Genomic DNA, 22,290 nt, shown 5'->3' with positions numbered 1-22,290 from the left:
AGATATCATGTGATAGAGAATAATTGGAGTAACAGATCTCAGATCACAAATTTGCTAAAGATGATTGAACAGATGGTGGCTAGAAACAGAGGAGAATACTTCGCTTTAGTAAAGAAAGAAAATAAACCAACGTCAACAGCCATAAAGACAATGACTGAAGAAGAGTGGATGAACCGTGAGGATGAACTTATAGATAGGATGCTGGAGGCAGCAGTGGTGGATCTGGATAAAGAATCCAAGCAGTCATCTCACAGAAGAGGAAGCTTCGATGGTGCAATTCCAAGCAGTATGTTTCTGTTTACTGATGGTTAATGTCCCACCATCACCATATTAAATTACTGTATTATATTAATATAATAATAATCGTGTGTGTGTATATATATATGCTACCTACATGTCTAACAAAAATCCATGTTTTTTCCAGTGGCTGGAGATTCTGGATTTTCTGATGTCAACAGTCTATTTGAAGTTGATCTTCGTAACCCGGTTTTTAAAGTGTCTCAATGGCTCAGACGCCCAGGAAATGATGTATCATCTGAATATGACACCATGAGCATTGTATCCAGTTCTCAATGTCAGAAGATGGAAGTCAAAGATGATATTCCAGTGCCCAAACACCCAGCAGACAATATGAAATCTGTTATTAATATGAATTAGATAAAAAAATTCCTGCATTATACAGTATGGAGTCTGTAAACAGGAATAATCACAACATTAAGATATAAGCTTTTAATATGTTAGACAATGACCAGCAGTAAATTTTCACCTGTACTTAGTGGATCGTAATTTTTTTTCAAGCTTCCATCAATCACACCAAGAGTGATTTGATCATATGAATACTAATCAATATCAGTACAGATAATGGTAATATTTACATGCAATTCTCTTATACTATTGTAATGTGATTAAAGCTGGTGTGTGGTGGGCTTTCTGGTGCAAACGCACTGCAGAAAAGCACTATATATAAATGTAACAAATTATTATTATTATTATTATTATGTAAAGGATTAAAGCTCATGTAAACAGAATAATATAATTATGCTCATAATTGCAATAAAATATGAATTTTGCATTTGTGAATAGGCAACTGAGATTAATGTATACATTAGAAGATTATATACACATATTATGTGCTGTCACACAAAGATTCAAACAAATCCTGTTTAATCAATGTTTAGAGGTAGACAAGAAGATCCTGACAGCACCATGTACAGCTAACTGCTTCAGCTTCTGTACAGACACAATGTGAAATAGGAATGAATAAGAAAATCCTTATTCCAATCCTCATTCCATTCCAGTGTCTGCTGAAACAACACAGTCTCACACCCATGGCGTCAATATTTGACGACACTTGACCATGCGTCAATATGTTGACGCGGAGGGTACCCCTTTCGCGTCATTTTTTGACGAACTAGGGACTTCAATGCTGTGAGGTACGCGAAATTCTCTTTCCTATTTTCTTACCATTTTCTACCATTTTCGCGTCAGTTTAGGGTTAGATTTACATAATGACATCCCTACCCAAACCTATCCCTAACCCCAATGTCAGGTGACAACTGTTTAATTTCGCGTACCTCATAGTATTGAAATATTGACGCCATGGGTGTGAGACTGCGTTGGCTGAAATCCATCCTAGGCAAACCTCAGGATTGACAAAGTTATTTAAATGCAATGCAGCTCAATCAAAAAATTATATTTTATTTTAAACTTGGGATAAATGTTGTCAGTAGTTCACAGAATATGTATGTATATTAAACTTACTGAACTTACCTGTAATTCTTGTTTTCTGTGTGTTATTTCAACAATATTTTTTGCAGGTCTTAGCAATACTTATAGTCAACATTGCAGTCATTTAAAGCAACAATTCATAGATCAGCAAAACACCTGCATCTTGTACTCCGCTAAAATGGGAAATAACACCATCCTTTGAGAAAATTATTCTTTAAATTATCTGTAGCATTTAGATGTTTGAAGCATAGCACAGCTTTTGACCAATCAGCAATTAGCATCTTTAATTTGCATTTGGCAAGAGCTGTCAAGCAAGCCAACATTAACAGCTTTCAGGTGGCTCAGTGAGTCAAAGACACTGACTGAAGAAGTATGGATGAAGCATGAGGATGAACTTATAGAGAAGATATTAAATGCTGGATAAAGAATCAAAGCGGTCATCTGATGAAGCAGACAAAGAGGAAGCTTGGACTTTTCCATTCCAAATATTATGTTTTTAATTGTATCTTTACAATGCCCACAATCTGCATATTAATACATAAAAATTACCATTCACACGCAAGGGCGTAGGTTTGCTCCTGGCATTGGTGGGGACATAAATAAAATTGTCGCATTGCAAAAACAAGACAAAGACAACTCAGTATGCTCTTTACTCAGTGACATCTGACTCGCCACCCCCGGTGCCATCCCAAATGTAATGTACTATAATAAACAATTTATTATATTTGTTATATCCTAGAGCCTAATAAACAGTAACTGTTTAAGTCTTTGTCAAAAAAGAAAAGAAAATCACTTTGTAACATATATGAATCCATATTTACTTTATAACATTGAAGAATATGCAATTAATATTTAATTCTTAATTTAATTTGGCCAAAAAATCCCAGTGTTAAAGTAGGTATGTATATCATGCTGTTTCCTGAACAACGTTTATTAATGTTTCTGTAGTTCACATTAAATCTTCTTTTCATTAAAAGACAGTTAATCAGTGTGAAAAAATTGTTTAAGTTTAAAATGCAACCTTACATTATGTCTACATCTGTGCAAGTAATGACCACAGTGCAGTAATGTAAAGTATTCAGCAATCATGACATGATTTCATGTTTTTACCATGTTGGGGTTATTTTCTTTCATGGATTAGGGACCCCCTAAATAACCTTGCTACCCCATTTATAAAAGGTTGACACGCGTTTGCAACTCCTCAGGTTAACATGGGATTGTCATGTATTGGTGAAACCAGGGGCATTGCTAGACATAAAGCTCTACTGGGGCACGGGCCCCCCATTATTATTTTTTTTTCTTGAAAGCCTGCGGTGTGCAAGATACAATTTCCTTTGCTTAACCCACTATTCCAGCATTGCAACAAGTACTGGGAAAGACAAACATTTATTTAAAAATATTTAAGTATCATCTTCATATATACATATATACAGCATTATCAACATGTTTAAAGGCATAAAAATGATTAATAACTTCTTTTTTTATTTTTAAGAATATTTTCATTTTATGACTGCTACTAAAACAATCTATCTTAGTTACTGTATGTAATGACCTAGAGCTAGTGAACTAAATATTAATTTCATATCTGAAAATACAGAACAGTATAACACAGTTTTTGTATGTGAACAATGCAATTTTATAGACTATTGAACATAAGTTTTCCTGAGATTTTTCCTCTAATGTTTGAGCCCTGACAGGGTAAGATGTTATGTCTTTACTCCCTTAAACTCATCATCTCTCATTTTGGCTTCCCTTTTCCTGCTTTGCACAAAACGTTTCTGATGTCCATCACATGCGTCAATGATCGGAAACTTACTTTAGTCTCGTCATGTTTTCATAAACCAACTCAATCGCGTGTTTGTATACGGCTGCGCACGGCAAAACAGTCGCGCACGGACATGAATGGGTGCGTGGACGCGGACATGAATTGGGGCGTGCACGCGTCAGTGCGACTGCTCAAAAGTGAATTGGGTAACTACATTGCATATAGATCCGTTTTGCCGCGATTGTCTTTGTAAAGGAAAATAACTGCTAAAATGTAAACTTGAGATTTACACAGGGGCACAAAAGATTTACACTGGGGCACATGCCCCAGTAAAAGGGGTCTAGCGACGCCCCTGGGTGAAACGAACACTGTCCTTGAATCATTGTGACACAACTTGTTCTGTATTTTGTGCATGAAACAGTTACAGTGGGTATAATAATACTTTCTTCCTCACTTACCTGTAGCCCGAATAATCACGCGCGTCTTGTTGAGTGAACTTTGGCGCGTTGTACAAAGTGAAACCATCCTATCACAAGTAGCGAGTCATAAGACAAGAGTTAGAGGGGCGGGACTCAAGAAATGCTAATCCAATCATATTAGCAATGTGAGTTAGAGAGGCGGGACTCAAGAAATGGTAATCCAATCATATTAGCATTGTGAGTTAGAGAGGCGGGACTAAAAAATGCAAAGCCAATCATATTAGCGATGTGAGTTACGGAGGCGGGCATTGCAGAGAACGAAAGCTGTTAACCGTTTATGTACCACATATAGCGTTATTTTTACAGAACGGGATTGCAAAAGATTTTTAATCTCATTTAAATGGTTCCTGAAAAAATATAATAAGTAAAAAATTGAAAACACAAGAATAAGACGGACATCAGTGGTTATATATTAATACAGATTAATTTTGGTCAAAATTATTGCTAGGGACAATTCAGTCTTCCCTGAATGTTGGTAAGGACATTTCCCTAGCGTCCCACCCTAAATCTACGCCCATGCTCACACGTACAGTAAATTCAGTATAAATTATGAAAAAAAAATTCGAATGGATTAATTTGTAGCCTCACTAGTTAAATTTCGAAACAAAACTGTAGCCTTTACATTAGTGTCGTGAGACCAGCCACCTTCGGGTTACAAGTCCGACTCTCTAACCACTAGGCTGCAAACGCCCCTTGACTTTGCAAATAAAGAAGCATTTCTTGGTCAATCAAAAAAAATTGTCATACTATCATACTATTTTGATGTAATTTAGACCAATCTACATTTTAATGTAACATACTGAAAACAGTTATGATCTGTATTGAAGAAAAAAATAGTTTTTTTCTAATTTACAATAAGGTTGTATTTAACAATTAGTTAATGCATTAGTTAACATGAACTAACATTGAACAACACTTCTATGACATTTATTAGGCTAATCTTTGTTCATGTAAATTTTTGCCTTTACTACATTTATAAAAGAAAAAGGGTTATAACTGTTAACATTAATGCACCATAAACTAACATTAATAACTCAATTGACATTGACTAACATTAACAAAGATTAATAAATGCTGAAAAACATCTCGGTTACGGATGTAACCCTCGTGACCGACGAATTGTGAATCCCTACCAAAACGCCACTAGGGGCTGACCTCTTCCAGTGTCTGCAAAAAGCCCTCCAAATCCCCTTAAGGGAATGGAGAAATAGGATAAGGCAGAAAGGCCGGGCACTAGATGTTCCTTTAACCCCACAGTAGTGCCAGCGACTGGGAAGCACCCTACCAGAGCGGGATAGGAACGCTGCGGAAGCCACCGCCCCTCTTAAGGGCTGATGGTGGACTAAATAAACAGAATAAGGACAGCCGTGGCTGTGTAAGCAAAGCAGTGCTCTGCTAAGGGAAACGTGGGCTGGTAGGATTAACCCCACGGAATAATACTCACAAAGGAACCCGTTGGGACACAATGTGGAGCCCAAGCCAAACACGTAGGTTCGTAAGAATACAGCTAGTGAAAGGCTGACAGCCAATGCTCCGCAACAAAGGCTGCCAAGGCAGCGGAGGAAGAGCAATTCAAACCATTACGCATTTTTGCTCTGATGGCCTTCCATACTGAAACTCAATTTGGAGCCTCAGCCGGAGGCTGCAAGCCGACTTGCGAGTCTGCTCTCCGTACCCTCCCTGGTGAGGAAAGAACACGAGAGGATACAGGCTCGATACGAACATTGTAAAATCTAATGAATGTATTAGGTGTCGCCCAACCAGCAGCTCTACAGATGTCTGTTAGCGAGGAACCACGAGCGATAGCCCAAAATGAGGCAACACCCCGTGTGGAGTGCGCTCTCAAATAAAGGGGCAAGAATACCCTGAAGATTATAAGCCAGGGCGATAGTATCAACTATCCAATGAGACATCCTCTCCTTAGTGACAGCTTTCCCTTTCTGCTGGCCACCATAACAAACAAAGAGCTGGTCTGAGGTCCTGAGGCTTTGGGTCTGCGTCCCCCGGGGGCAGCGCTTGCAAACTCACCACCTTATCTCTGAAGGGAGTGGTGGGAACTTTGGGTACGTAGCCTGGTCTGGGTCTCAATGTTACACTCGAGACAGCAGGGCCTAACTAAAAGCACGAATCGTCAACAGAGAATGCATGTAAATCCCCTACTCTCTTCATGGAGGCCAATGCTAGCAGGGTCAGAGTTTTCATTGATAAAAAACTTCAGACTCGCAGACTGCAAAGGCGTAAATAGGAGACCTGAAGGCTTCAGCACCATGGACAGGTCTCAGGAGGAAAGAGGGAGGGCGCGAGGGGTTTAGCCTGCGAGCACCTCTTAAAATGTAATAATTAAATCATGCTGGCCAACTGATCTGCCGTAGATAAGTGAGTGATGAGCAGAAATAGCGGCAATATCAACTTTAATGGCGGAGGGACAGCCTACCATCTAACCTATGTTAAAGATATAAAAGCATAATGTTAAAGGGCATTCTCTGGGGTCCTCGCGTTGCGAAGAGCACCGGGTGACGAAAAGGTTTCATTAAGCGCGTAAGCCCGTCTTGTGGACGGTGCTCGAACCGCGTCGATGGTGTTAGATACCGCTTGCGATAAATCACCTAAACCTTGCGCGCGCTCAACGACCATACATGGAGATCCACAGGTCGGGGCACGAGTGCCAAATGTGCCCCTTCCTTGAGAAAGAAAGTCCTTCCTCAGGGGAATCCGCCAGGGAGGGCTGTCGCGAGGAGCATTAACTATGAAACCAATTCTTGGTCGTCCAGTACGGACGATTAATAAAAGGCTTTCCTCGTCCTGCCTGACTTTGCATAGTGTCTGCGCAATAAAGCTCACTGGAAGGAATGCGTATTTACGCACCCCCCGCGGCCAGCTGTGTGCCAACGCATCCACGCCGAGGCTGCCCTCGGTTAGTGAATAAAATAGGCGACAATGGGTATCGTCCGGCGACGCAAACAGATCTATCTACGCACAAGCGAACTTCTTCCAAATTAGCTGGACCGTCTGGGGGTGGAGTCGCCATTCGCCGGGGGCGCAGCTCGGGAAGCGCGTCACCGCTGTATTGAGCGATCCCGGGATGTAAATGGCACGAAGGGACCTCAGATGCTTCTGACTCCAAAGGAGGAGATGACGAGCAAGATGCGACGAGTGACGAGAGCGCAAAACCGCCTTAACGGTAAATAACGCAACAGTCGCAATGTTATCGGTGTCGACTAATACATCCTTCCCTCGCATCTCCATAGCGGAGCGTACAAGTCCCTGATATACAGCGCACCGCTCGCGGCAGTTGGGGTGCTATGCACACCCCAGAGACTGCAAGCCCGTCATACGTGGCAGATCAACCCGTGCTTAGAGCATCGTATGCTACCGAATGGCAGGAGACCCCTCAGAGGCATATCTTGCTATCAGAAATGCTGGGTCTACCACGGGGAAAATTTAAATGACACGCAGGTGTAGTGTTTACACGGTGTATGCCGGTGCGCCACGCTCTCCTCAAGACTCGATCGTAAAGCCAACGCTGAAGCGGTCTCATATGACGCAGCTCGAGCAGTGTCACAGCCGCAGCATGCTGTCATATGTCCAGGAGCTTCTGAAATTGTTTCAGAGGGACTGCGTACTTCCCTCGAATTAAACCGAGGCAAGTCAGAACTGACTAGTTGCGCGCTTTTGTAAAACACGCCAATTAGTTGATCGAGTCTAATTCCATACTGAGAAAAAGGATCCTCTGCACGGGGCAAAGTTGCTCTTACCCAGTCGACCTGATGACTTAAACGAGCGAGATGCCGAAGCATTAACTCTCTGAGTTCGCGCACGTCTGCCAAGAACGGGCTATTATAAGTCGACATAAATAAAGAAGAACACGAACAACACTCTCTCTCTGATATTTAAATGCCGTGACTAGCACTTTCATGGAGACACGGAGAGAGAGAGACAGCTCGAATGGTGTACTTAATATTAATATGCCCACCCCACGATGCAGAGCGAAAAAACGGTCTAAGGCGAGGGGAGATGGACACATAAAGTACACGTCTTACAGGTCTAAGGCTGCAAACCGATCTGAATATTGAAATACGAGCCTCGGCGTTATCATCCAAAAAAAAGACCACCTTTGTAGAGCCGGTGCGTAAATCAAATCGATCGTAACCCACCGCGTATTTTGGGTACTATGAGATAAAGGCTGGAAAAACCCTATCATCATCATCTCGGTAAGAGGGACCGGCTCGATACATCCTTCGCCAGCAGGACATCGACTTATGCACGCAGTACATGTGCATCGGACACTTTCACTATAGTGAAACGAAAAGCCCGAGAATTTTGGGGTTGTGGAGAGGGAAGAGGAATGCACTCTATGTGTGGTTAAGTGGGTACCGGCTAAACAGCCGGTGGAACACATGCAAACCAAGAATTTTCCACCCGACCCTCTATCGGGGGAAGGAGCGAATCACCGTCTCCTGAAGAGTGATCCTCTGCCAATCCAGGTCGCCCGTTTACTGGCCACTTAAACTCCCGATTTCACGGGAAGCGGCTAAGCGGGCGGAGCGAGCTGCTGACGACCGGTTCCCCCGCGCTGCCGAGATGGGGTCCGAGGAGGGGAACGGAGGTGGTCGCCGCAGGACGCCGACGGCGAGAGGCAGACTGAGGAGCCGGCATGGTGGACCAGGGGCAGCTCTCCTTCGCCGGGGCATGACCTAGGAGATCGCCTCAGTTTGCGCAGCAGAGCTGTACGACTCCACGGGCTCGCCGAAGAGGCCGATCTGTGAGACAGGAGCATTCAAGAAGTTGTTCTCGCCTGCGTCCGTCAGCCAGACACAGCCAAAGGTGGCGATCTTGAACCACTGTGGTGAACATCGCACGACCGAAGGTCGCGGCCTCCCTCGTAAATCCTTGGTGAACCTGTAGCAACGTTATTGCGTGCAGGGCTGAAGCCGCCTCTCCACATGCCTGACGAACAGCGCCCGTAACCGGACGACTGTCTGCAAACACGGGAGGGAAGGGTTGGGTGGTCCCTCCAGGAACGCAGCTGCATCGCAACCCCCCCGCTCCACTGAAGGGGTCCCCGCCCTTAGCGGCTCCATTGGTGAGGGAGGTGAGGGGTGAAAGCTGAAGCTGAACGGCCAGATGGCCGCAAATCACGTCAGCTCTTCGTGCCGTCGGGAAAGAAAGGCACAAGACAAGAGGACTGAGAGGCCCGAGCAGCTCCGAAATAACAATCACGTGGGCGGTACGGTTCGGGCGGAGAGGGGTTAACCTCTCCAACTCTACCGTTTCCGCCGCTCGAGCGGGCACGGCCGCCATCTCCGGAACGACTCCACTTCGGAGGAAAAATTGGACACCCCTCTGATGCTGCGGAAGTGAACGGGACCAGAAGGAGGTCCAATGGATTCGGCAGAAATCGTAGAACACGACTCTGCAGTCTCCATCGGAGCCTCAACCGGCGGCGTCAGCACTGCAAAGGCGCGGACAGCATTCCCGTAGAAACGTCAGTCGTCTCCGCAATCCAAGAGGGTTATGCCCAAGCATGAAGACAGCGCTCGTGACCGTAACTGGAACCCTTATACCTCTCGCATCCAAGATCGCACGGACGAAAAGCAATCCTGAAAAGGACGCTGATCTCCAAATATACGAGAGAGTGGCTGTCTTTAAAAAGACACAGAGCTCTCACGTATCACTCTTTAGGGAAATCACTCTTTAGGTGCTCAGCTGATGATGCGCACAGGGAAAGGCAACGCACACACTAAACTCAAACAAAAAATATGCAGAGCAGTGGAATACTGCGAGCGTCCGCTGTGTTAGTACTGCTTGTCAATCAACTTCAGCAACCGTTCCCAGAAGAGCAGAGAGTAGCTTCTCAGTCAGATAAAGCCGGCTTTCGAAGCGAAAAAGCTGATTTCCCTATTTGCACGTGCTCCTTATATACGCACCTGGCGGGGCGGCGCCAGCATTATGCAAATATCTCAATGCCAAGTTCATTGGCGTTTTAGTAGTATACGAAGCAGATTGGTCTCTCTAAGCGAGTTCCCAATTCGTCGGTCACGACGTGACGTCGTAGTGACGGACTGAAAGGGAACTATATTGTTCATTTTTTGTTCATGTTAGTTAATGCATTTACTAATGTTTACTAATACAGCCTTTTTGTAAAGTGTTACCGGCCACATCACTGGTGTTACCTTTAATCACTGGTTCATAATATTTTGTCAAACCGCTCTCTAAAATGATATCTTCAATCATCATTATTTTTATGCCTATATAGTTTTTTTATAGTTCTTCTCAGTTTTATGTCACTATACGTATATATACACTATACGTATATATAAAACTAAAACAAATAATGGCCATGTCTACATGCACTCTCAACATACAATTATAATGTGTTTAAGGCAAAAATACAACTAAACTGTGGCTCATGTAAATGAAAAACAGCATAATCGAGTAGCCAAAGGAGTTGAAAAACAAACAAGAATCAACATGAATTGCATAGAAGTTTCCACATGCCAAATAGTTTTTTGTTTAAGGTTCATGTCAGATCATGTTGCACACAGTCCTACAGTAGAAAAATAGATTTTCAGTTAATATCTAAATGGGACATGATGTTTGAGAGCTCTGATCATTTTTAAAAATATTTAGCTCCTTTTCTGATCCACAAATATTAAGTTGTGGCTTTCAAAAAACATTAGGGTGAGTAAATTAACTTTCTATAAATTATGAATTTAACTTTAATTTACAGTAAATGGCGGGACTTGGGTTTGGGTTTTAAGACATACTGTATTTATTAGTTTACATAATATTTAGAATTTAACAGATACTTTGTTTGCAGAAGCTATGGGTAACAAAACGTTTTATATAGTTCCTGCAGAAATACAGTAAAATAATTGACAGTACAACTAAAACACTTGATTAAACTATCAAAGATTTGCTAACTTCCTCTGTACTCACCTGATTATAATAAAAGTAATTTTCTTAGTCTTTGTCTGGTGTTAAATGTACTGTATAATTATTTTAATTTGTTTGACTTTTCTACTTTGGTTTTCAGTACTGTTTCTGGGTTTTATAACAATGTCTACCTTTGGCTTTTGCTCGATGATGCCAATTTATTCGTATGATTGTTAGTATTATTTACAGTATACACTATAAGACATTTAAAAAAGATTTTAATAATAAAACACCAGCATCTCATAATCAATTTCAGTATTTTGAAGATACAAGTAAAACAAGAAGAAACATGTCAATATACTGGACAGGGCAAAACACTGGGGTGTTGGGGAGAAATGGAACATACGGTTTCTGTAAGTTTTCAAATGTTCTCATATTTACAATTACTGCTAACCAATATTGTATTTATAGAAGTAACTTGATGACTAAACAAATTTTACTTTTTTTGAGACAAAAAACTATCTGATATAAGAATGGTAATGATCGGGTGTCGAGAGCTGCGAACAAAGCGAGGAAGTGGAAAAAGTTCAGCAGGCAACATCATTCTGGGAAGAAATGCTTTTGATGCTGACAGAAGAACGGCACGATCTGTTCAAGCTTCAGGAGATGTACATGGACGACATGTGACTGTGGTTGATACACCAAGCTGGTGGTGGCATTACACTGTGGAAACCATTCCTGAGTTTGATAGACTGGAAATTATGAAAAGCCCAACACTATGTCCTCCTGGACCTCACGCCTTCCTTTTGCTCCTTCCTTTAGATGCCTCAATTCCTCTAGTGTATGCAATAGCGAAACATCTAGAGTATTTCTTCAAGAATGTCTGGAGTCACACTATTATATTATTCACCTCCGTTGATGCAAATGATGATTACAGAACATTGACCAGTTTTAAAAAATGGACAGACTTTCAGTCGCTTCTCAGGAAGTGTCAGGACAGATATCATGTTCTGAATATTAAAAACAAAGACAACTCTCAAGTGATCTTACTGCTGGAGAAGATTGAAAGAATGGTTGCTCTAAACAGTGGCCAGTACTTTGACATCCTCAGAAGTGTCTCTGTGTGGAATGAAAGAGTGAATGTAATAGAGGAAAAAGTCAAACAGAGACTTCTGGCAGTGAAGGAACAAAGAGAGAAACTCCAATCACAGATAAAAGGTAAAAATTCCAATGCATAATGCCAGTGATAAAAAACGTGTCTGCTCATGTTGTACCTGAAAAGAGGCCGTCAACAGTGGCGGCTCGTGACTGCTCATTCGAGGGGTGCAAATTCAAAATAAGTGTTCGGAGTGTCATGTGTGTTGCTTGTGTTTTCATAATATGTGTTTGTTGCGTCATGTGAACCATGTGCATCACGTGTTTTGTAAGGGATAATGTAGAGGCAGCCGGTAGTTATTGGGAAATAAGCCCCGACAGTGTGATCAGGACCTGTATCACACTGAAGGGGCTTATTTCCCAATAACTACCGGCTGCCTTTACATTATCCCGCTTATTACACGGCTACTTGCCACATAAGAAAACAACTGGACATGAATATGAATTTGAAACATTTTATTGGCATATTTGTTTTAAATTAACATATGCAAACTGATCCATGATCCCTGGTATGCGATAAATAGGCCCAACACCATAGTAGGAGAAACATGCCCATATCATGATGCTTGCACCTCCATGCTTCACTGTCTTCACTGCAGGCCCGGATTGGCCATAGGGAGAACCGGGAGGATTACCGGTGGGCCGGTCTGTTTTTTTTTTGGTGTTGGCTTCGTAGCTGTCATGCTCTATTTTGTCAAGTTCAGTCTCAGTAAGCTCTCTGTGTCTTGTCGTTGTTCGTTCTTCTATCCACTGTTTAAATGTTTTGTTTTTTCCGTACATGTTAAAATTAATGTCAAAATGTTCCATTCTTAATTGTGGTTGTCCAGTGTTTGTCACAAGATGGCGCCAAACAGTAATCTTTGTTGGCGCGGAGGAATTTAAAACATACAAGTAGTCCGGCTATGCGTTATTACTTTGGAGCGGTTATTATTTGAAAAGAACAAACCTGCAAATGTCTCAACTGACCAATCAGAATCAAGCATTCCAGAGAGCTGTGTAATAAGTCAAAATAAGTGCCTGCTGCACACACGTGAAAACCGTTTATGATAAAAGAGACGCTCACGTTCACAAAATACACGCAAGACCCTCCCTTAACAGTAAACTCTGATTACACATGAGATTATGCGAGTATCTGGCAAACGTGAGCGTCTCTTTTATCATAAACCCTTTAGACGCGTCTGCAGCAGGCACTTATTTTGACAAGACATGTGATGCACATAGGATCTCTCAACGCGCAGAACACATATTTTAAAATTACGAACCACACACATGACAGGCTACATATATATTGTGATGAACTTTGCAAGTCACCGGCCACCAATGTCTGCTAACCATGTAAAATGTGGTGAAAGTGATTGTCATGAAACACTTAATGCTAAAAACAGGTAAACATAAGCTATAACCTTGTCTATCCTTAAAGAGATTTTTAGCGGTCAACAGTAACACCTGACTTTTCTCCTGAATAGACAAGCAACAACATCTAATGGATATTGGGATTGTGATACTTGGAGCAGGCTGGTTTTCATGCAGCTCTGCAGGTAATGTCATTCTGGGCACAGAGGTTTTTAAAACTGGTGCTTACAGAACAACAGTTCGCTGTGAAGTTGTTCGTGCTGAAGTACATGGAAGATGGCTGACAGTGGTTGACACTCCAGGCTGGCATCTTGACAGTCCTCTTGAAAAGACACCAGAGATGGACAAACTAGAGATAAAACACAGTGTATGTCTATGCCCTCGTGGTCCGGATGCCATTCTGTTAACAGTTCCTATTGACACAGCATTTAAGAAGTCTTATCAAACAGCTGTTGAAGGACACATGAGTCTTTTAGGAAAGAACGTCTGGAATCATACAATCGTGCTGTTCACTTGGGGAGATTGGCTTGGAGATACAACCATTGAGGAACGTATTGAGACGGAAGGAGAGCATCTACAGTGGCTTATAGAGCAATGTGGAAACAGATATCATGTTTTTGACTGCACAAAACACAATGACAGCACACAAGTCATTGAACTCCTTGAGAAGATCGAGGAAATGGTGATGGGGAACAACGGCTGTCAATTTGTAGCAGAAAAAGACAGAAATTCATCCATTGAGTATGACCTCAAGATGAAAACAGCCAACACAAACATGATGAAAGTAAGCAGACAAAGAGACATCCTTCAAGAACTGTTGAATGGTAATGCAATGCCAATGTCCATTAATGCAAAGCTATATGAAATATAAAAGTGAATAATTTATTTCAGCTAATTTTTCATTCTGTCACTACTTCCTTTATTCTAGACAAGAACTACAATCTTTCAGATGTGAGGGGAGTTCTTCTTGGAGCAGAAGGAGTTGGAAAAAGTATGTTGGGAAATATTATTCTGCAAAGAAATTGTTTTGAGAGGACACTGGATGAGGTATTTCAATTTACAGTACTTCAGTACAGTACCAATATATACAGAGCGCAGATGCAAAATCATCTGACATGTTTTCTTGTAAATGTGCATTGTTTATCAGACTCTTAATGGATTCTGCCAACAATGCGGTATTTCTGAATGATCTGACGCTGGGATCAAGTGGATGAAAAAATTATTTAATGAACGTTAAATGCATGCCAAGAGCATTTGTTTAATATCATTACTGAGTAAGCATTTAGCGGCTTTTGCATCTGAGCTCCTTATATCTTTAAAAAACGAAGTAGGGGTGCGCGGGGCACAAACTAACGCATGGGTTAATTGTAACATGGACCGTTTACATTGTTGCACAGGTTTGAAGGATTTGTTTTTCCAGTATTTTTTCACACTGCCAAAAGACGATCTCCCACAAATTTATGGAAATGTATCATGTTTTTCCATAGAGTTATTGATTAACAAGTGTTTTGGTGGCATGTACATTTTTTCATCATATGTTTTTCAGGTTTCTGAGTTGGGTGTGTAAGATACCAAATCCATTGCTATGTCATATTAATCAATGTCTTGTTGACTAAAACATAGCATCATTTTCAAAATATGTCTGCAGCTCTTAACAACTTTTTTGGTAGGCTTAAAAATATTTTCACCCAGCGGGGTTAATTGTAACTCTGTGTTACAACTAACCCCTTAGCACTTACCATATGAAAACAGCTAACATTAGGGTAATTCTTGCCTTTGTTTTAAATAGGCTACACACGAATGATTGCTGGCTGCCAACCAAATAAATGCTTGTCTTATCAAAAAATGTGTGTCAAAATGTATTTTTGTTCATATCTTTAATATTGATTGAATGAGGTCATGTCAAAGATTAAAATCAAGATGGCTAAAATCAGACTTTGATTTTCATTGTTGTACAATATCCACTTCAAGCATATAGACAAAATAGTATTCAAATATTTGCAAACTTAATTTTTAGCAAGTGTTACAACTAACCCCCTGCCTGTTACAATTAACCCCACCTATGGAGTAAGTTGTAACGTTTGTACTTCTGTCACGTTTAGTGTAATTGTGCAAGAATGGTAAGTACTAGAAACAAACTTCAAATGTTTATTTCTAGCAGAGATGTGTGTGTTGCTTGTGTAAAAATAGAATGAATTAAACTCAAATATTTTTTTGATGATTGAGCCAAAACCAAAAAGCGTTAGGTTGTGCCCCGCTCTCCCCTATACATCTGATTTTAGTAAACGTATGTTAGCAAATAAATACAGCATGGCATATTTTTAACATGAATACTGATGTACACATGATATTCTTTGACTAGAGTTGTACAACTTTACCAATATACAAAATGAACAAAAAACTAGCTACTTTTGCCTGAATTTCAATATCAGTTAATTTATCAAAAAATCATCCAATGATTACACATTATGATTGTAACATTGTCTTTCTGTTCAGAACTACATAATACCTACAATGCAATGTGTGATGAAACAGAGCAGAATTGAAGAATGTCAAGTCTCTGTGGTGGACACACCAGGCTGGTCAACATCAACTCCAGAAAATGTAAAAGAAATTTTACGCAGTGTGACAGTTTGTTCTCCGGGTCCACATGCATTTCTGCTTGTGTTACCTGTGCGTGAGTCTTTCACAAAGAAATCTCAACAAACAGTGGAGGAGCTCATGAGCCTTTTTGGAGAAAGTATCTGGAGACATACTATAATTGTATTCATTGATCAATTCTGGTTGAGAGACAGACCAGTTGAGGAGTACATTGCATGTGAAGGAGAAGCTCTGCAAGAGCTGCTAAGAAGGTGTAAAAACAGATATCATGTCCTAGAGAATGACTGGAGTAACAGATCTCAAGTCAGGGAATTGCTAAAGATGATTGAACAGATGGTGGCAAGAAACAGAGGTGAATACTTCACTCTGGAAAACAACCAAATAAAACCAACAACAATATTCAGTGAACCAAAAATACTGACTGAAGAGGAGTGGAGAAAACGTGAAGATAAACTTATAGAGAAGATGCTGGAGGCTGCAGTGGTAGATCTGGATGCGGAAAAATCCAAGAAGACATCTCCCAGAAGGGAGCAAAGCTTTAACAAGCCAATCCCTAGTAGTAAGTATTTTGTGTGAAGTTTTTGTTTAAGGGCGCACCCACACTATCCAAACCAAACCCCCAAAGCCTGGTTTGTTTGACTAGTGTGATCGCTCTGTACCGCGCCTGGGCGTGGATTGGTTAATCGCGCTGCGGCCGGGTTGCAGAGGTGGGCCAGAGCGCGGTTCACTTGGGCTCAGGCACGTAAGGCTGTGGTGTCAAAAGGTGAAGCCGTCAGTTGCGCGACCACTCACCTTCATCTGCCTCCGTAAAAACCTTTTGATGCGAGCAGCGGGGTTACATGAATGTCCGAGCTGCACACGTAACAGATCAACTAAGCAATACGATGACATGTGAGAGGGCTGTCTGTAATCGCGCACCAAACGACTCCGAATAAAAAACACAGACTTATCATTACGGTGGGTTCCATTAAGAGAGCGTTTGACTTCCTGCTTTTTTCAAAACAATCGAATCTTAATGACACAAGCACGCCCGGACTCGGATCGATAAAAGTTCAGTGTGAGTGCGTGCATCTGGGGGAGTAGGGTGGGGTGACAATTGCGCTGGGGCATGGTTTGGTTTGGATAATGTGAGTGCCCCCTAACTAAAAATGAGATTATTACTATATCGTTGTTGTGTAAACTTATTTCCTACATACAGTACTTCTCTATTGTAAACCGGCATTAAACAAATTTAGACAGAATAACCTTTTTAATATATTAAAAATAATAATATATATGTTTAAGGACATCATAACCTAAAATAAAACTCTAGAAAGCTTTGAAATATGGGACCTTTAAGTGTTTAATAAAGAAGATCATTTACAAGAATACATGACAGACATACGTAGAGGATTTTGCATCTCAGTTCTTCGTATGTAAAAAAAATCAATCTAATAACATTCTTTCTGTTTCCAGTAAGTGGAGAGTCAATTCAGAGCCACATATTTGAATACCCTGTTTACAACTCTGTTGTAAAAGTATCTGAATGGCTTCAGCATCCCAGGTACAGGTACCACGAAGCATCATCTGGATATGACACCATGAGCATTACAAGTTCTGCAGATCTGACAGTGGTTGATGAGGAAATTGACAGAAACGATGTTCCGATACCCATGCCCAGACCATTATAATATTTCATTTACCAACACATGGCATGAAATGTTCTGCCCATATTACTACCCATTCTAAAATAAAAAATGTGGACACTTGGATGAAATACCTACCGTAGTTCGATTTTCAGGGAATGCATGTACTCATGTGTATCATAAATGTGAAGTCACTTTGGATAAATGTCTGCTAAATACATAAATGTTAATGTAAGATTGTTTGAGAAATTATATAACTGTATAAATAAATATGCAATATCATGTTTAATATATGGAATACAAATGAAACATTATATTTAATATACAGCAAACATGTACTGTAAGATTACTGTAAGCTGTAGCTCAATTTAATGTTACTATGAAAATGCACTATTATGTGTTGAATTTCTGGAATTATCATTAAAGGATAATTCCGGTATTTAACACTTTGAGTCTCATTTCTGGTTTGTTTTGGATGAACTACAGTGATGGACACAGAAATTTTGACAATGGGTCGTGTCTTGACTTTTCGACTCATTCAGAAGCGTCTCGAGACTGCTTCAGAATGGAAGTCAATGGCCATGCACAAACATGTCATTAAAACAACACTTAACGTTCATTTTCAAAACTGTGCTGCTCGCCGAGTGGTTCGTGGTGTTCGTTGATGATTAAAAACAAGTTGTGTAGCGACAGTTTCTTTCGCGTTTTATTTGGCATTTTGTAAAATTCCATTGACATCTCTTGGAAGACGCATTGCTCGCTGATATATCACTCCGCCGCCGGGAAACAGAAAAGGGGCTGTTTAAATGTGGTTGTAGTTTTTTCGCTCGGTTTCTCTCAGAAGAAATTTTTCCCATATTTGTAGGGCTGGACCAGAATATTTGAATATTCGTTCCATGGGTAGACATTCGATTTTCAGTTTTGAGATTCGAATATATATATAATAGGGCTGTCAATAGATTAAAAAAATTAATCTAGATTAATCGCATGATTTCATGAGTTAACTGCGATTAATTGCAAATTAATCGCACATTTTTATCCATTCTAAATTTACCCTAATTTAACACTTTTCAGGTTTTTAATATTCTAATCATATATACATATATAGATGCTTTCTGCAAATGTATGTTAACAACAGCCTGTTTACATTTTAACAGAATCACCAGCCATTGTTTTGTATACGAATTTTCCTTTAAGATTTTTCTTTCTCCATTTTTGTTTGCTGCTGCATCATTTGTGACATGTGCTGACAAATTGAGTCGGAATTATTTAAAAAAAAAATAGTTGTTCATATTTTGACATTCTCTATTAAAACATAGAACAATGCATGATTTGTTGAAATATAACAAAATATGACAGAACTACAAGTTGAAAGAGTCAAATTACCACAAACATTTCCACATCCATACATTATATTACCACATCAATACCTTAAAATCACTGGTAAAACTAATAGATTTAGCACACACAAAGCAAAAACATCATCAATGTATGTTCAACTTTTTTTCCTTTTGTTTGATTGACATTGAGACAGACTGCTTAAAATCTAAGTGATCTAATATAATGTTACACATCAGACAGTTTTACCCAACAGTTAACCAAACATTTACTTAAAACATAACAGATTATAGAGCCTACCTGCGTGAATTCTTATCAAAACCGATATTTTTAAAACTGTAATTTTGTGTAGATGTCTATCCGGGTCGCGCACTCGCGCGTCTGTGTGCACGCGCGTCAGTCAGCGTGAAAGATCGCTTTTGAGTCTTTTCGCTCTTAATAACTCTTAACATTAATCAGGTACCGAACTTTATCTCTCTTAATGACTCTTTTAACATCAAGCAAGTCCTGCAGTCTATTTTATAAGTCATGCATAAAAGCGAAACCAAAATGAATTGAGACGCATTTTTGTATTAGATTAAGCATTAGGAGGACGGTAACGTTACACCTCTCAGACGTATAAATAAAGATCATATCAGATGTCCAACGAGCATTTAGAGCATTGGATTTGGTAGACGATTTGCTTAATGTTCTTATTTCTATGAAAACCTTTTACTCATTTAGAGAGAGTCACATTTGTCTGCGTCTCTGTTCATTCAACTATGGGCTGGACCAAGGGACAAACAGAAATTGCGCGTTGCGTTAATCTCCGTTAATAAAATTAGTGGCGTTAAAATGAATTTGCGTTAACGCGTTATTAACGCGTTAATTTTGACAGCCCTAATATATAAATATTTTACAGAGTTAATGCAGAGCTTTTGCCAAGTAGGAAGTGCGCTTCACGCTCCCGCTCTATAGGTGGCGCAGAGAGAACAGAAAGCGCGCTTCCTGCTTTGGCATTCACGCTATTAGTGTTGTAAATAACGTTCAGTTTCTTGCAAAAACTGATTGATTTGCTTCACAAGAAGTCAATATGTCACACGGAGTTATGGGGGATTACTGTTGTATTGGATATATATGCTTTAGCTCTTAAAGTGTGCGGATCTGTTGACTTGCATGACGGAGCACAGGGGTTTCTGCAAAATATCTTCTTTATTGTTCTGCTGATTAAAAAAAAACATATTGGATGGTGTAAGTGTTATAAATAAACTTGATTTTGAAAGTATGCTACCGTTTTATTACAGTTTGTTGGACTACGTTACGTTCATTCATGCTTCAGACTCAAATATAGAGCGGAAGTATATACGCGGTTGTGAGGTATCTGAAAAAATAGTTCCACTATAGCAAATAACACGAATTGAAATCATACATTGCGCCAATATATTTGTTTTTAATCATCAACGAATACCACAAACCACTCGGTGAGTAGTACAGTTTTGAAAATGAACGTTAAGTGTTGTTTTAATGACATGTTTGTGCATGGCCATTGACTTCCATTCTGAAGCAGTCAAGAGACGCTTCTAAATGAGTCGAAAAGTCAAGACACGACCCATTGTCAAAGTTTCTGTGTCCATCATTGTAGTTCATCCAAAACAAACCAGAAATGAGACTCAAAGTGTTAAATACCGGAATTATCCTTTAACAAAAGCAAATCTAGATGTCATGATCAAAACATTCAATCAATTGATCATGTGACCATTAAACTTTGTACAAGAACAAGTACAGTATGTGTTAGTCTGATTATGTAAACACCAGTGAAGAATTGTGACACATGACAAATATAAAACACATAAAACTGATAATCATTATGTCTTAAATGATCGACTAATTTTCTGAAAGACTCATCAACTGTACATCCATAAAGTGTCAATGACTCTGCGAGGTAGCTGGAAAAGGTAGAAAAAGCTAAATCAAATAAGAACTTACCCTGATAAGACACCCAGGACGAGGTTAAGCATGAAGAAGGAGCCGATGATGATGAGAGGGATGAAGTACAGCCAGTTCCAGGTGTTCCCCGAGGCATCATTGGTCTGTGCACACAGATATACAGAGAGTGAACTTACATTCATTTCAGCATGATATAAAATACAATAATGTATGTATGTTCTTGTGAATCATGAAAATAGGCATCTGTCTCACCTAGAGGAACAAAACTAAATAGATGAATTACTGTAATTAAGCCATTAAAAATCCACTCCCACATGCAGTAAGGCAAACTGCATAGGCAAAGCCTCAGGCTCAAGCTTACAACCGCATCCTAATGCAATAAATGTTTTGGAAAACCTGACTGGAATAAGGGAATCTTTTTGTAAAAAGTGCATCTCCTGTTGTACACAATGATACATTATGGGATCCTTTTTTATATCTCAACTGTTTCTTGTGGAACGCAACTTGCATGGTTTGCTTAAGTCGCATGCTTGTCAGATTCTCAGAGAAAGGACTGCAATAATCTCAGACGCGTTTGCTCTAAAGCTTCTGCTCCTTAATTCATCTCCCAATGGGAGCCTTTCAAGACAAAACGTGTGGATCAATCTTGCCTCCTCAATAATTACCCTGATGGTGCTAATGCCATTGATTGTGTATCACTTTGAAAAAGCCTTTAATTGAGGTACTGGTAAGAACTAAAGCTGCTTAATAAACTCTAATCTACTTAAGCAAGTGCATGGGAGATCCGACATGCAATACATTTTATTTACCCCCGTATGGTTCTTCATAGGTGCTTTATAGGTGCTATATAGAACTACAAATAGTTCCCCTATGATTATGAGCACTAGTACTATAGCACCAATTTGTTTTAGAGTGTATTTATATATTCATATTGTCATTTTCTTCTATAAATGAAGAGTTTGGTTCCAAAATGCGATAAACACAAAAAAAGAGAGTCACTGCCAAAATCAGTATTGAATCTGGTCAGTATTTAAAAGTAAATTCTTCATTTTGCGCAAAATACAATATCCACCGTGTTATTGCAACAATGGCGGAACGTTAAATACACACGGAGTCCTAGTTTTCCTCATCTACTTTGTACTTCGTAATCAACAAACAAACAAAAACAAAATAATACTTTGATGGCATTAATAAAACTGTGGTGGTTTTCTGTGACGGGAAAGAAACATAAGCCATCAACATCTAATAATTTACAAGAGAGGCACTCGGAAGACGGAAAAATGCCGACTGTTGCTTGTTTTCCCGACAGCATCAAGCTTCTGTCATGCTAACACACTGACCCCAGGGGACCTTATGAAAAACCTTCCATTATTTTACTCAAAGCCAACGAAAATCGAGCAGAACCAAAACATTTGACAGCTGATTGGTGTGAAAAAAGTTCAGC

At 40.0% G+C, this 22,290-nt stretch overlaps 2 protein-coding genes across 11 annotated transcripts in view; one reads left to right on the top strand and one right to left on the bottom strand.

Moving 5' to 3' along the window:
• The window catches only part of cacna1bb (calcium channel, voltage-dependent, N type, alpha 1B subunit, b), a 176,730-nt gene that overhangs the window by 77,394 nt on the left and 77,046 nt on the right, over positions 1 to 22,290 (bottom strand). For all 10 annotated transcript variants that reach the window (XR_012371170.1, XM_073871366.1, XM_073871365.1 and 7 more), the window contains exon 6: positions 20,886 to 20,989. Coding sequence is in view for 9 of the 10 variants with exons in the window: in XM_073871366.1 (XP_073727467.1) it covers positions 20,886 to 20,989 (104 nt within the window). In the remaining variant the exon portion in view is untranslated. The remainder of the gene's footprint in view (positions 1 to 20,885; positions 20,990 to 22,290) is intronic.
• Positions 61 to 17,667, top strand: LOC141366189 (GTPase IMAP family member 8). Its single transcript, XM_073871676.1, has 7 exons — positions 61 to 286; positions 425 to 574; positions 11,359 to 12,066; positions 13,470 to 14,180; positions 14,285 to 14,403; positions 15,853 to 16,516; positions 17,413 to 17,667. The coding sequence occupies exons 1-7, from the start codon at positions 61 to 63 to the stop codon at positions 17,625 to 17,627; spliced, it is 2,793 nt and encodes a 930-aa protein (XP_073727777.1). The 3' UTR covers positions 17,628 to 17,667.

Source organism: Misgurnus anguillicaudatus, chromosome 9 (assembly GCF_027580225.2).
Source record: "Misgurnus anguillicaudatus chromosome 9, ASM2758022v2, whole genome shotgun sequence".
NCBI classification, from domain to species: domain Eukaryota; kingdom Metazoa; phylum Chordata; class Actinopteri; order Cypriniformes; family Cobitidae; genus Misgurnus; species Misgurnus anguillicaudatus.
Note: the sequence above shows the minus strand (reverse complement) of the source record. Positions and strands in the feature narration are given on the sequence as shown.